This window comes from Schistocerca piceifrons, chromosome 2, assembly GCF_021461385.2.
Source record: "Schistocerca piceifrons isolate TAMUIC-IGC-003096 chromosome 2, iqSchPice1.1, whole genome shotgun sequence".
NCBI lineage: Eukaryota > Metazoa > Arthropoda > Insecta > Orthoptera > Acrididae > Schistocerca > Schistocerca piceifrons.
This window is the reverse complement of record NC_060139.1, coordinates 129,871,796-129,885,584: the sequence shown is the minus strand read 5'-3', so window position 1 is coordinate 129,885,584 and position 13,789 is coordinate 129,871,796. Positions and strand designations below refer to the sequence as shown.

General features: G+C 45.8%; 1 protein-coding gene and 1 long non-coding RNA gene across 2 annotated transcripts in view; one reads left to right on the top strand and one right to left on the bottom strand.

Annotated features, from left to right (window-relative positions):
* The window catches only part of LOC124777315, a 163,997-nt gene extending 154,580 nt beyond the window's left edge, over positions 1-9,417 (bottom strand). Inside the window, exon 1 of the long non-coding RNA XR_007015712.1 lies at positions 9,393-9,417. This is a non-coding gene — a long non-coding RNA (uncharacterized LOC124777315). The remainder of the gene's footprint in view (positions 1-9,392) is intronic.
* A 211-nt stretch (positions 9,418-9,628) lies between these two features.
* Positions 9,629-11,577, top strand: LOC124777452 (transcription factor SOX-2). Its single transcript, XM_047252868.1, has one exon. It carries the CDS (start codon positions 10,019-10,021, stop codon positions 11,483-11,485), a length of 1,467 nt encoding a protein of 488 aa, XP_047108824.1. The 5' UTR covers positions 9,629-10,018; the 3' UTR covers positions 11,486-11,577.
* The last annotated feature ends 2,212 nt before the right edge of the window (positions 11,578-13,789 follow it).

Here is a 13,789-nt window from a genome sequence, read left to right as displayed (position 1 = left end):
GATCAATTGACTGGAACGAATAGTATCTAGAAAAAAGATCGTAAGATGAATACGAACAACTGTAAAACAAGATAATGGAATGTAGTCAGGTTAAATTAGACGGCGCTGAGGGAATTAAATTAGGAAATCAGAAGCCAAAAGTAGCAGATGAATTTTTTGTTTGTACAACAAAATACGTGGCGATGGCCGAAATAGAGAGGCTATAAAATGCAAAATCAAAATACCAAGAGAAACGTTTGTAAGTAGAGATTTGTTAATGTCGAATATGAATTTAAGTGTTAGGAAGTACAAAGGGCGTTCAAAAAGTTTTGCACAGTCGGGTCTAATTTTTTTTAATTTTTTGCGTGAGGAGAATGAAATTTTTTGTGAACATTTTAGCTATAAGTTGGTGTATAAAAGTATTTTCTTTTATTTACAGATGAGCCATAATGGACCGTGAAGTGGATGTCAGATTGCGACAACGGTCGGTGATTGAGTTCCTCTTCAAGACCGGCGATGACTCTGCCACATCGATTCACAGGGAGTTGCTCCCTGTTTATGGGGAGGATACAGTGGATCGCAGCAGTATCCAGCGGTGGTTGGAGAGGTTTAAAGGAGGTCATTTCTCTCTACTGGACAATCCACGATGCGGTAGACCATCGACGGCAGTGAGTGATGTGAATAAGGAGACCATTCATCAAATCATTCAAAATGACAGATCTGTGACGACACGACAGCTTGCTGTTATGACTCGATTGTCGTAGTGTGGTATCGCTTGGACAGTCACTAGGGTACTGAAAAATTTGTGCACGTTGGGTGCCTAGATTATTGACAAGAGAAATGAGAACGATAAGGAAGAATGTGTGCGAGGGTCTCGTGAAGACCTTTACTGAAGAGTGGTAACAGTATTTTGACGGCGTCATTACCCAGGATGAAACATGGTTGCTTTTGTCCGAACCTGAGAGCAAAATCCAATCCATGGAGTGGCGTCATCCGGTTACTCATCGGAAGATGAAACCAAGAACGAACAGCTGGCCGAAAGGTGATGGCCTCCTTCTTCTGGCATCAGTGTGGTGTCATTTTCATTGACTTTTTGGAACCTGGCTCCACAATTAACCGGGACCTTCACTGTGTGTCATTGGACAAACTGCGACGTGCCATCAAGACGCACAGACTACAGCTTCAGGGTCAGATCATCAGACTACACCATGACAATGCCAAACCCCACACAGCCCTTATGAGACAGGAGAAAATCAGGAAAATGGTTTGGAAAATTGTTCCTCATCCTCTCTACAGTCCGGACTTGGCTCCGTCTGATTTTTACCTCTTTGGTCGTCTGAAGGCCCACCTGCGCGATAGAACATTTGATAGTGAGAAAGACCTTATTTCCTGTGTCAAGCGATGATGTAAAAGTGAATCCCCAGAACTTTACCAAAGTGCATTTACATAATGGAAAGAACGTTGGGCGAGATGCGTCACAGCTGATGGAGGCCACGTTGAGTAGGCTCAATGTATAGCTAAATGTACCAAGTATGTTCACAAAAAAATTCATTCTCGTCCTGCAAAAAATAAAAAAAAATTAGAGACGACTGTGCAAAACTTTGCCGGCCGTGGTGGTCTAGCGGTTGTAGGCGCGCAGTCCGGAACCGCGCGACTGCTACGGTCGCAGGTTCGAATCCTGCCTCGGGCGTGGATCTTTGTGATGTCCTTAGGTTAGTTAGGTTTAAGTAGTTCTAAGTTCTAGGGGACTGATGACCACAGATGTTAAGTCCCATAGTGCTCAGAGCCATTTGAACCATTTTTGCGAAACTTTTCTAACGCCTTTTGTATTTACTGAAGCTATTTTTCTGGCGTGTACCCTTGTACGGAAGTGCAACGTCGGCGATATACACGTCAGACATACAGTTCTGTTTTTTACATAAGGTGCTTCAGAAGAATGTTTGAAGATTAGATTAGTGAATCGGATAGTCAACGAAGACTTACTGCACCGAGGTAGGGAGAAAAGAACTTTGTGACACAACTTAGCGAAAAGAGGGAATCTGGATCTCAGTGAGCAGGTTGAAATGGATAACCTGAAAGTTGCAGAGATAAAGAGGATGGACAAAGGTCTGGCTCAAAGCACTCTTCGATGTAACGACGTCAACAACACCGTAAAGTTCTTTCACTGAAAAACAGGACCCCTCTCTTGGAACCCCATCACTCTTCTTTGACTGCTAAAATGCTACGAATGGTCCAGCAGTTACATGATCCTGCGGTGCCAAGTTAACTACCATGCGACAGTGCTGGTTTGCAGTGGACTGCGAACAAATCAAATAGACTGCAGAGTGTAAAAACAATATCATTTGTCTTATTGGAAAGACGAGGAACGATAACGGTCTACAGTTAATCAGTTGCAGATTGTGTACCAATCGCAAAGGGCCTATGTACGCGGTGTATCATGGAGTGAGGGCATGTGACGATATTGGGTAGTGACACTTCGATTGGTTGTGGACATGCTAGGTGGCCCCATTGTTTGCAGCCATTCAAGAGGTGGGACTACATGCCAGCAACGAGCTGACCCTCTCCATTCATCGGCAATACAAATCAAAACAATAAGTCCTGATCACTGTTATCTACAGTCAACAGCACCACGAAGCACGTCGCAAAAGAAGAGCAGCAATCGAGCAACGATTTCGGAAGATGAAGAGGGCGAGGCGGAGAGGAGATTGCATTTGAATGTTCTTATGGTCTACAAGAACAGCTCAGAGATCGACCCAGACATTCTCAAAGAAGCTATCTCTGAGGTCGTCTGAAATCTACGGAAGCCACGGAAAACCTTCATCATGGTGGGCGGGCAGGTAATAACTCTCCACTCTTTCCGAGTGCGAGTCCGATACCCATCACCTTGCTCTACATCCACCCATTGAAAAATTCCATACGAGTCTCTCTTCGTAATTGTCTCCTGACGGCCACTCTGTTTTGGTAAGGATTCCATCAAGATCGAAAATATTGTAAATCAGGTCTAATTCAATTTTTGCTAGCGATTCTCCGTTTTTAAGCGCAGATAGACTGTGTGTTTCTATTTTTCTTGTGAAATGACCCATTCGTATTTCCGCACTGTCCATCACGCCGACTAAACCAAAGACAATCAATAACTCCGCGATTCTTTGTTACACTTTCATGTCGTCATTGATTTAAATTCGGTAAAAAATCCTGCACAGACAATTAAATCGAACGTGTGCCGTTCATACTCTCCTTCTTACCAAAGCCACTCATTCACAACTTTTTCTCGACAAATGGAGTATCTGCGGTTGCTAGTGAAAGATCACTACTCACAATACGTAACAATAATTATTTTCGCTTGTGCAGTGCAGGGTAGTGACTCGGTACAAATCTGTAATTGGTCAAATACAACATTTCGTAGACTAAACCAAGCAATCAACAAAAATATCTTATGGATTGTGATATTTTTCTCATTTGAAATAATTTAAAACTGATTTTTTTCATTTATCTTCACGATTCATCGTCAGTCCTCCTCTTCCCCCTCCAGATTTATACACAGTCACCGTTATGAGAAAGTACTTTTTTATCATTTTACTTCACGTTTTCTCAATTACATTTCATCGATCAGCTGTCTTCAATAACGCCGCTTTGAATATCACCAGTCTGTGTATTTCTTTCATCAGCGATCATGCTCTTGGGCGTCTCCTGGTAGCAGTACGGCAATATAGAATCTCACGATCACTGGCTGCCGTGTGTAAGTAGAGAGGAAGGCTAGAATGTTAAGAGGTCATCAGAGACGAAGCACAGCTCCGATTGGAAAAGACCGGCGAGGGAAACAGCCCGTAACCTTTCCAAAGGTACCCTACCTGACGCTGGCATAAATAATTTAGGGTAAACACAAAAACAAACCGTGTAATGACCTGGTGGGGATATGAACCCTGCCCCCTTCCGAATACGAGCTCCGTGTCCCAAGCCCTGCGGCACCTAGCTCGTTGGCTGTTAGAAGTGTTGTGCAAGGCAAACAATACGCTCTACATCTACAAGTCAACAGTCGAAATCACTGCTTGACCTCGGATGTAACTGGGATCACACGTGGAAAAATGAGTTCGTAATATGGACGGTTAAGCAATAAATGAGACAGGATATACTTTTGACATACAAGTTTCACAAGTTACAACAACGAAAAATTTTCCAGTGTGTCTTCAGTATTAGAAGATAATCGAATCACGAGCATTTGTATAAAAATATATGTGTACAAACACAAAAGACATAGATATGAGACAAGGTAAATGAACAGGTAACCCGAGGGAGACGGGTGAAATGGCCAGAAAGGTCTGAAAGTTTATTCAGCAGTTACTGTGATCTTTTCCTGGTTGAGTTAACTCTTATACGCATGATTAAATCGAGATGGGATCCTTATTTCATAGCCTCCCCATTTTTATGTAAATCCGTCTTTATCTATACAGCTCTGTTGTTGCGGGTTACAGCAAACACACACACACACACACACACACACACACACACACACACACACACACACACGATACTCTTAGAGCGTATCGCCAATCAGTAGCACTAACAGAAACCGGGAAATTTTTTTTATCAAAAATTTATGACAAATTAAACTTTATATGTACTAAGATGTCCGCTCCTCGTGGTCTCGCGGTAGCGTTCTCGCTTCCCGAACACGGGGTCCCGGGTTCGATTCCCGGCGGGGGTCAGGGATTTTTCCTTCCTCGAGATGACTGGGTGTTGTTGTGTCGTCTTCATCATCATCATCATTCATCCCCATTACGGTCGGAGGAAGGCAACGGCAAACCACCTCCATTAAGACCTTGCCTAGTAAGGCGGTGCGGGTCTCCCGCATCGTTCCCCTACGCTCTGTAAAGAAGCATGGGACTTCATTTCCATTTTTTCCATATACTAAGATGGTATCTTAGATCCCGGGTTCGAGTCCCGTTCGCGTGCACACATTTTCATCTGTCCCCGTTGACGTATGTCAATGCCTTTAAGCAGCTAAGGGTGTTCATTTCATTGTAATTTCTAACTAAACTTTTTTTGGAACACGGAACTTAGCCAAGATACTTGCCTCACATGGGCAGTATTCTACTAGTGAAGCAATCCGAATTGACCCTTCCTATCGGCTCAAAGCTATAATTTGTTAACAGTTCTTGTCAAGCCTTATTTGTAGGGGAAATAGCTCCTAACGAGAGGGGAGAATCAGGAGTTCTAACACGCCCACAAAGTCAGTGTTATTACTAAAGCGGAATGTCTTATTCGTCAGTAAATTATTGCTATGATGATCGTTTATTTATTTTCAGTGTTCATATTCCGTCACACACTGCACTGCTGTATTTTTTTTCCCTAATGTTGTTTCTCACTCGTATGGCAAACAGTGACACTGTTTGGGGCTAGAAAAGATCGGAAGGTGCAGAAGGGCAAACGCTGCAGTTCTTACCATATTTAATGCTGAAGTGCTTCAATATTGATAACAGAGTGTAGTAACCGCCAACAGTTGAAAACAATTGCTGGTTAGTGGTCCACTACCAAGAGGGGAGAGTTGACTCAGGTTTCTTACTTACTTTTCAGATCTCTTACGCTATTCGACGGTGGAAGACTGCGAAGTGTTCGCAGGAGCACAGATTTTGGTTAGTTACTGGACTGTCAACAAAGCATCGTGGAGGTCGTGGCATACGCAGTCCGGTATGTAGAACGGAATAGTTGTGATATTACCACCATCTTTCTAATTTTTATTTTAATTTCAGCAATTATGTTTCTAAACACAATCTTACAGATAAGCTTCGTCAGCTTTTTACGCAGTCTTTGATACCTTCGGCCAATTTATTTGGAGCAGTGTGTGCTATTTGTATCTGTTGATACTCTACGTCTCTAATGACCCCTTCGTCGACGAGATGTCAGTCCCAAATCTTAGTTCCTTCCTTTTGCAACTGATACCTCTCACCTAACAGCAGGATCTTCTGAAACGTCACTACTTTATATTTCTTTAAAAATTTGGCCTTTGCACATCGAAAGTCAGCAGCAGGGTTGATTCCCCGTCCGGACCACAGATTTACATATCGCATATAATCAAGGCAGCGTATGATATGTAGCAAGGTTTCAACACGTGAGGTTCAGACCTAATGTACATTAAAATCTAAATTATAATGTAGTCAGAGGATTTCTAATTCAACAGTATGGTTGCACACATACATACGAATTTCTTACGTTCATCTATTCGTCTATGTAGACGCACAACACAAACATATAATTTTAAGCCCCTAATTAAGCGCGAGACAGCACGAAGAAAAGATGAACCAAAAAAAAAAGACATGTGATTATTGTATTTCACATACAAAGACTTGCAAGGTGACCAAAAAGTCACCTCCCGAAAGTAAACTTTTTTTAATTAACATCTGACTATGGAAGTGTCAGAATGCTAGAATGCAGTACATAGTGTTTTTGGAGTGAGATGATGATGTGTTGATGATACTAATGTAGCTAGGAGTGATTGAGAGGTTTTGCGATTTCCCGAAATGCTTTCAGTGAAAGCCGGATTCGAAGCTTCAACAGAGCCGACTACTTTCTTCAGCTTACTCCTGTTCTAGGTACTGATTCATCTCCAGTAACTCTGATATTCGCCAGATATTCAACTGAAAATTTCGTCACCAATGTCTGCAATGGCGTTTTTACTGCAGCACTAAATACAATAAGCGCTTTGCATGGCGAGTTTCAAGTATCATGCTACGTTGTCAAGATCTCTCTCACTCCAACGCTTCCTTCAGATTTACCCTTTATATTTATGAACACTAGAGTTACCGATTGCGCACATGCCATTGCGTTAGTCTTAGTTCGGCGCAAAATAGGAATATGAATCTCTGAGGTGTGAATTTTGAATTTTTCGTATTATAGGTAGCGAAGAGTATAACGAAAACACGTAGTGCCAAATATGTGTGAAAGTATTTGGAGTAGTTACGGATGATCAGCGGCGGAGATGGAAATAGCACAGTTACCATGAGTAACATAAATTGTTTCACTGCCTTAAAATTTTGTGATGATCAGCAAAAAAAACATGTTAAAAAAAAAACGAAAAGAGAACCAGAAATCGACAGATCGAAACCAGATAACCACTAAATTCGTTCGCTATCCCGAACGTTAACAAATGGTCTCTGAAAAGCATGAACCTAAAAAATGTCGTGTAGCGTCACACTAGATAATCTTCAAGCATTTTTCACAGCCACCCAATACCTGGTACACGCAACATTAAAACGAATCTGGAATATTCACTATAGACTGAGCCAAAAGTATTTTACTCTGCACGAAAACATCGTGGAGGTACATATTTTTCTACAAGAGCTATGATATTTTTACATTAATGTAAAATTATTTCCAGCTCGATTTCTATTCACACATAGTTCTGAAATATTTACTTGATAACAGACTGGCAGGTAATAACAGAGCTATAAAAGGAGTGTGTCGAAATTCGCAGTGCTATGTTTCTTGTGTGAGTCACACAGACTGAGTGTATCGTACAATTTTTTTCCCAAGAAAGCAGCTTAAATTTTAATTATTAGTTTCAACAACTAAGAGTGCGCCATGTCAGAGCTCAGTAGTAAAAATAGTAGTCGTTCCAGAATATCTGAAAAACCGTCTGAACGCTTGTTCGATAGCTAGTTTATTTTTCTACTATATTTGAAAAGTGCCTTTAACATTCGGAGCCTTAGCAGTGGCATGAGTTAGGCGACTAACGAAGCGTGAAACATTCCGCCACGCCACTTAACAAAGAGCTACCACCGTGCCACCGGAGCACTAGTTGACTATGTTGACAACGCTTCCGTACAAGTTCCGGCGGGACAAAAGGTGCGCAGACCGAAATAACAACAAACGTATCAAGCTGCTCGTGTTACGTGTTTACAAACTCTGTTTACTGGAAGAAAACAATCACCAAACTGCTTCTTGGTGCAACCAGAAGCCCAGCGATTTCAAGTAGACTACACCCTAAATTGCAATCTTAAATACTTTATGCTTGTACGCTCCTCAATAACCATCACTAGTGATTAGCAATATTATGATCGTATAGATGATAATTACGTAACTAGGCAACGTATTCTCCTCGCGTAATTTTCTTTCAGCTAACGCTTTTTCCAACTACTGGAGCGAATCGTAGCCATTTTCTGTGAGTTATAATAATTACAGATACTATGAACCTATTTAGCAGACACTATCATTTCTCAGCTACTGTTGTATGATGACCATTTTTAATGCACGAAGATATAGCAAACGTTAGCGTGTTCTCCTTCAGTTGGAGTCTTATTACCGGAATCGCTAAATATCCACTGTCTTGAATAAAGGTTCTTGATTATGATAATATGCGAAGCGCAATGCACGATAGTCTACAATACACAGCTGAAGTAAGATAAAGCTTTTTTTTTTTCATTTTTGTGGTATTTCAGTCGCATTTTAATATGTGAACTAGTTGTCATATGTTATTATGTGAACATTTAAGGTTTCTCTACCAGGCACAAAGGAATTCTAGCTGAACAAGTAATTCGAAAAGAACTTGCAAGATCAATAATAATAATAAACTTTCGAAGAATAGGAACAGCCGAACTCTCTGATACATATGAAATACCCTTCTCTCCACGTTTCAACCATCTGCAACGCTACCAAAACGTGTTCCCAATGCAACATTTACGATAACTTTCATTATAGTCATGGTGGCTAGCCTCTGGAAAACCGAGACAGCGAAAGAAATGGAGAACTTGATTATAATATTGCTCTACTGTTTTAGAAGCGGTTTTTCTACTACAATGTTCATTTTACAGTCGTGGCTGAAGCCCTGATGATGAAGCTGGACTTCGAAATGTACATTGCAATAGTAAAAGCGCTTCTAAAACAGTGCAGCGATATTATCAAATTTCCAATTTACGATAACTTTTAATGAAGAAAGGAGTTTCGGACGGGACAGCACTTTAATATACGTCTTACAGAGCTACTGACTACAACTCTCTGACGTTCCCACTTTTGTAATATGTTTGGTATTTCATCACATAGTATGTTTAACTTCGTTGTAATATTGAGCAGTAAGGGTATGGCACTGCACGCTCCGTACATTACGCAGACAAGATTAACAGAAAAACTAGGAGCTCTGTCGCTGTGTGAAGACGCGATAACAAGGGTGCGTCGACAACACACCCGATAGCCATAGCGAGTGCGTGACACAAGCGACGTAGACACGCACGGACCTGTCACGTAAGCGGCGTTATTAGTAGGCACTTGCGAGGTGCGCACCGCCGGAACTTCCCAAAGCTGTTGCGAATATTTAGTGCATACGCGAAAAAAAAGTGCGGAATGCGTGGGCGGCAGTGCGTGTAACAGGTGAGGCAGGTGCGTGTGGCGTGGTGCGTGCGCGGCGCTGCGGACCCTCGACTCACCTGCGTGCGGCGCGGCGGGCCGGCGGTCACGAGACTCGCCGCAGCCAGCGGCCGGCCGGCTCCCACCAGGCCCCGCCCACCGGCCGGGTCCCGCCCCCCGCGCGGCGCCGGCGACCGCCCATTGGCCCGCCGCAATCATGGCAGGCGTGCACGTCAATCAGGGCCGCGCGCGCCTGGAGGGGGAGCCACAAATAGCGAGCCGGGGCGACGCGGCCCCGGGTTTTGTGTGACGACGCCAGTAGCCAGACGCGCTCCGAGCTGTGTGGTGGCAGTAGGCATTCAGTGTGAATAGGGAGCGTGCGCCCGACGGACCGTCAGTGTCCCCGCTTTGCTCCTCGCTAGAGTGCGTTTCTCGTCTGAACCCCCAAATTTTTTGGGGCGCCTCTCCCGCGCGTTTGGGGAAAAGTTGTGGGTGGGACGGCAGCAGTTTGCGGCGCCACCGACGGCGCAGCGCTGAAGACAGAGCAGCGAGTTCCGCCGGCACCGGAGCGGTCGCGCCGCGGGTGAATGCTGCGAGCCGCGGCCGCCGTGCCGTCGCCAGCCGCCTGCGCCGCCAGTCCAGCCCGCTGTTCGCGCCGTAGTCGTCGCTCCCCGCGGTCAAGCTGTACGCGCACAGGGAAGAAGATATGCTCACGATGGAGACGGACCTTAAGGGGGGAAGCCTCCACGGGCAGATGCCGCCGCACCACGCGGCGGCTGGCCTGCACGGGCACGCCGTGTCCACGTACGGCGCGCTCAGCTCCATCGTGCACAGCTCGGCGCTGTCCGGCAACGTCATGGGCGGCGTCATGAGCCTCGGCCCGCCGCCCCCGCACACGCTGCAGCAGCAACAGCAGCAGCAACAACAACAGCAGCAGCAACAGCACCAGCACCACGCGGCGCTGGCCCACCACCAGCACCAACAGCAGCAGCACCAACAGCAGAGCGCGCTGGCCGCGCAGCAGCAACAGCACCACCAGACTCAGACGCAGCAGTCGCAGGCGCCGCCGCAGCAACAGCACCACGGCCCGCCTAACAACAATACCGCCAGCAGCAAGAACCAGAACGTCGACCGCGTCAAGAGGCCGATGAACGCCTTCATGGTGTGGTCGCGCGGCCAGCGCCGCAAGATGGCCCAGGAGAACCCGAAAATGCATAACTCTGAGATTTCCAAGAGGCTGGGTGCCGAGTGGAAGCTGCTGTCGGAGTCGGAGAAGCGGCCCTTTATCGACGAGGCGAAGAGGCTGCGCGCCGTGCACATGAAAGAGCACCCGGACTACAAGTACCGGCCGCGCCGTAAGACGAAGACGCTGCTGAAGAAGGACAAGTATCCGGGCCTGGCGGGCGGGATATTACCGGGCGGTGGCGACGCGGCGTCCAGGAGCGCGGCGGCCGCCGCTGCAGCCACGGCCGCCGCGGTCCAGCAGGCGGTCAACCGCGGGGACGTCTACCAGATGCCGAACGGCTACATGCCCAACGGCTACATGATGCACCACCATCACCACCACCACCACGAGGCCTACCAGCAGCAGCAGCAGGCGGCGTACAACGCGCACATGGCGGCGGCCAGCGGGGGCGGCTACGCGCCGCGCTACGACATGTCGCAGATGCACCCCAACGCGGCGACGGCGGCGGCCGCGAGCGCCTACATGAACGGCGCGGCGGCGTCCTACGGCGGCATGTACGCCACCGCCGCCGCGGCCGCGGGGCCCGGCTCCGGGGGCGGCGGCCAGCCCGGCGCCACCAACGGCAGCGTCACCGTGCCCGGCGGCGCCGGCTCGCCATACCAGCAGCCGTCGCAGATGTCGCCCGGCAGCTCGAGCATCAAGTCGGAGCCCGTGTCGCCCGGCAGCGCGGGCCTGCACACGCCCACGCCGGTGGTGAAGCGCGAGTACGCCGCCGCCCCCGCGCAGGGCGACCTGCGCCAGATGATCTCCATGTACCTGCCCACCGACCCGTCTGCCGGCGTGCCCGACCACCACCAGCAGCAACAGCAGCAGCACCAGCAGCAGCAGCAACAGCAGGCGGCGGCGGCCGCGGCGCGCTACTACCACCAGCACTCCGCGTCGCCCGACCCCATGGCGGCACAGATGCAGACGCTGGCGCACATGTAGGGACCGGCGCCGCCGCTCGCCGCGGCGGCCGCCGCCGACATCAGCCAGTGCCAGACGCCCACGCCGCCCCCGCAGGCGGCGCACCTCCAGCAGCAGGCCGCCTGGACGCCGTGCTCCTACTGACGCGACGCTGGTAGGCGTGACCTGTGTGTCGTCTTGTGCTCAAGCTCGTCGGCAAACGTTACAGACCACGACAGACTCCTAACAGACCTCCGATATCTTAGGGGATAGCTTCCCGGCGCGATAACTCCATGTACCTCCGCCACAGCCCCGCGTTCCGATAAAAGAAAGAACTCTCACAAACCGGCTGTCTCCTCTACACGAACTCTCACCACGGAGACGTTACCCTGCAAAGACGCCGGTTTATAATTTCTTCACACTTTGTACGGAGGCCAAATCTCGCGGAGTCCGAGCAGTATTTCTCTTTTTCTTGTCACTAAGCCCATTTCCACTTGTTCCGCGTCTACGCAAGCACATAAAATTCGTATAGCCATTTACCCGTACATTACCTTTCATTTTCTGGTGTTTGTTTTAGCCAGCCAGGAACTGTCCTCCCACGCTGTGTACGTAATTCCGTCGTAGCCGCAAGGGAAGGGACAGAGAGTGATAGACACACGATTATAGAATTGTGTGTCGCGTGCACGTAGGCCTTTTGGTTCCGTTTGTCGTCTCAGAAAGAAACACGGTAAGCAAATTCTACATTTTTTGTTTTTCTTCCCTCTTTTTAATAATACAAACGTAGTTCTCTCCCCTGTCTGAGCCGAAGTCACGGTAAAACACAGATTTTTATGTCTCATTAAATATAGTGAGTGTACAGTTTTGCATTTCAAAATTTTATGACGATAACGAGCGAAATGAGGAACTCTCTTTTTTTCTTTTCGGAGAGGAACGAGAGCTTTGTTTTCCAGTCTCTGTGACTTGTTATTTACTGTCCTTCCTGAACTTATTGTTTTAAAGATAAAAGTAATATTATGCGTTGTATAGACTTGTAAGCTTCAATTTCTTCAACTGTTGACTTGCCGAATTACGATGAAGGAAGTTCATTAACTGAGTCTTCGTAAAGTAAAAGTACTTGAATTGTTTCACATTTGTCACCCACAGAGTATTTGTACAAATCCTAAGGAGATAATCCTACGTTTTTTATGTATATCCGTGAGTGTGATATAGTCAGTGGCTAAATTTATGTGAATATAATATATTAATAGTCTGCATCGAACATTCCATTTCGTGCTCTTTTTTCTGATAGCCATAATTGGCTATTTTGTGTTCATACATATCCCAAAAAAAATCAGAATCTTGGAATTTCCGTATGTTTGTAAATACTTGCACATCTTGTTGTATATAATATGATAAAAATTTCGCCCCGTTTGAAAAAATGAAATAAACTAAATATTTAAAAGTACTTGTTTTTTGTAGTTAATTCGAAGATGTGGTAAACAACATAACTCGTTGCAAGCAAATTTTCGGCTCTTAGTTGTAGGCTGTGACTTTTGGCAGCAGCAGGCGCCCATTAACTTGCAATTAATATTGTTGTTTGCCGTGTCTTTCACCTCTCACACCTTCCTTCCTTTTATTTTGATTGCATGTTTGACATTAACTGCTTACCAGCTGACCATCATGTATCCTAGTTCACTAACAGTGGCTGTCGGCGACTAACTGGAAGTTATTGCTACTAGTGCACCCGAATTTGTTGACTCACTTGTTGCCATAATGGATACTTGTTTATTTGCACACTTTACACTGCATGCTATATTTTGAGCCTTCTGCAGCGCTGAGAGAGTAAATTTGCATTTGTTGTAAATGAAAATCTTTTCCGTGTAGGCTATAGATTTGTTTACATTGACACAATTCAGAAAGTAAATATTTTTGTAACGTATTTCTGCTGTTGCAACAACACAATAATCAATTGAAACACAACTGCAAATTATCGAAAAACAGTTTGTCGTCTCAAAACATTCCTTAACACGTCCAATCAATATTATTAATTTATGTGGCAAACAAAATTGTGTTTACTGGATCCATATGGTACCGACATAATATTTACAGTGCACTGTATCAATGTTTGTCAGGGATGAGTTTCAAAATATTTTTTACACTGATTTTCAGCATTCCACCTTAAGTTTCATCAACCAAATGGGAAAGAATCATCAACAGCGCTGTGTCCTGTTTGCACTAAAAATACTTTCGTAAAGTGTTGAAGTATATTATATTTTTCTTTCATTAATTGATGACAGGTATCATTGCTTTTAGTTAATAAGTCGTAATACGTTATAAGTTGGCTGACGGTAGGAACAATATTTGTAG

What these genes read in the sequence shown, in the direction of transcription:
- LOC124777452 (XM_047252868.1), top strand. Translation starts at nt 10,019, where the DNA reads ATGCTCACGATGGAGACGGACCTTAAGGGGGGAAGCCTCCACGGGCAG.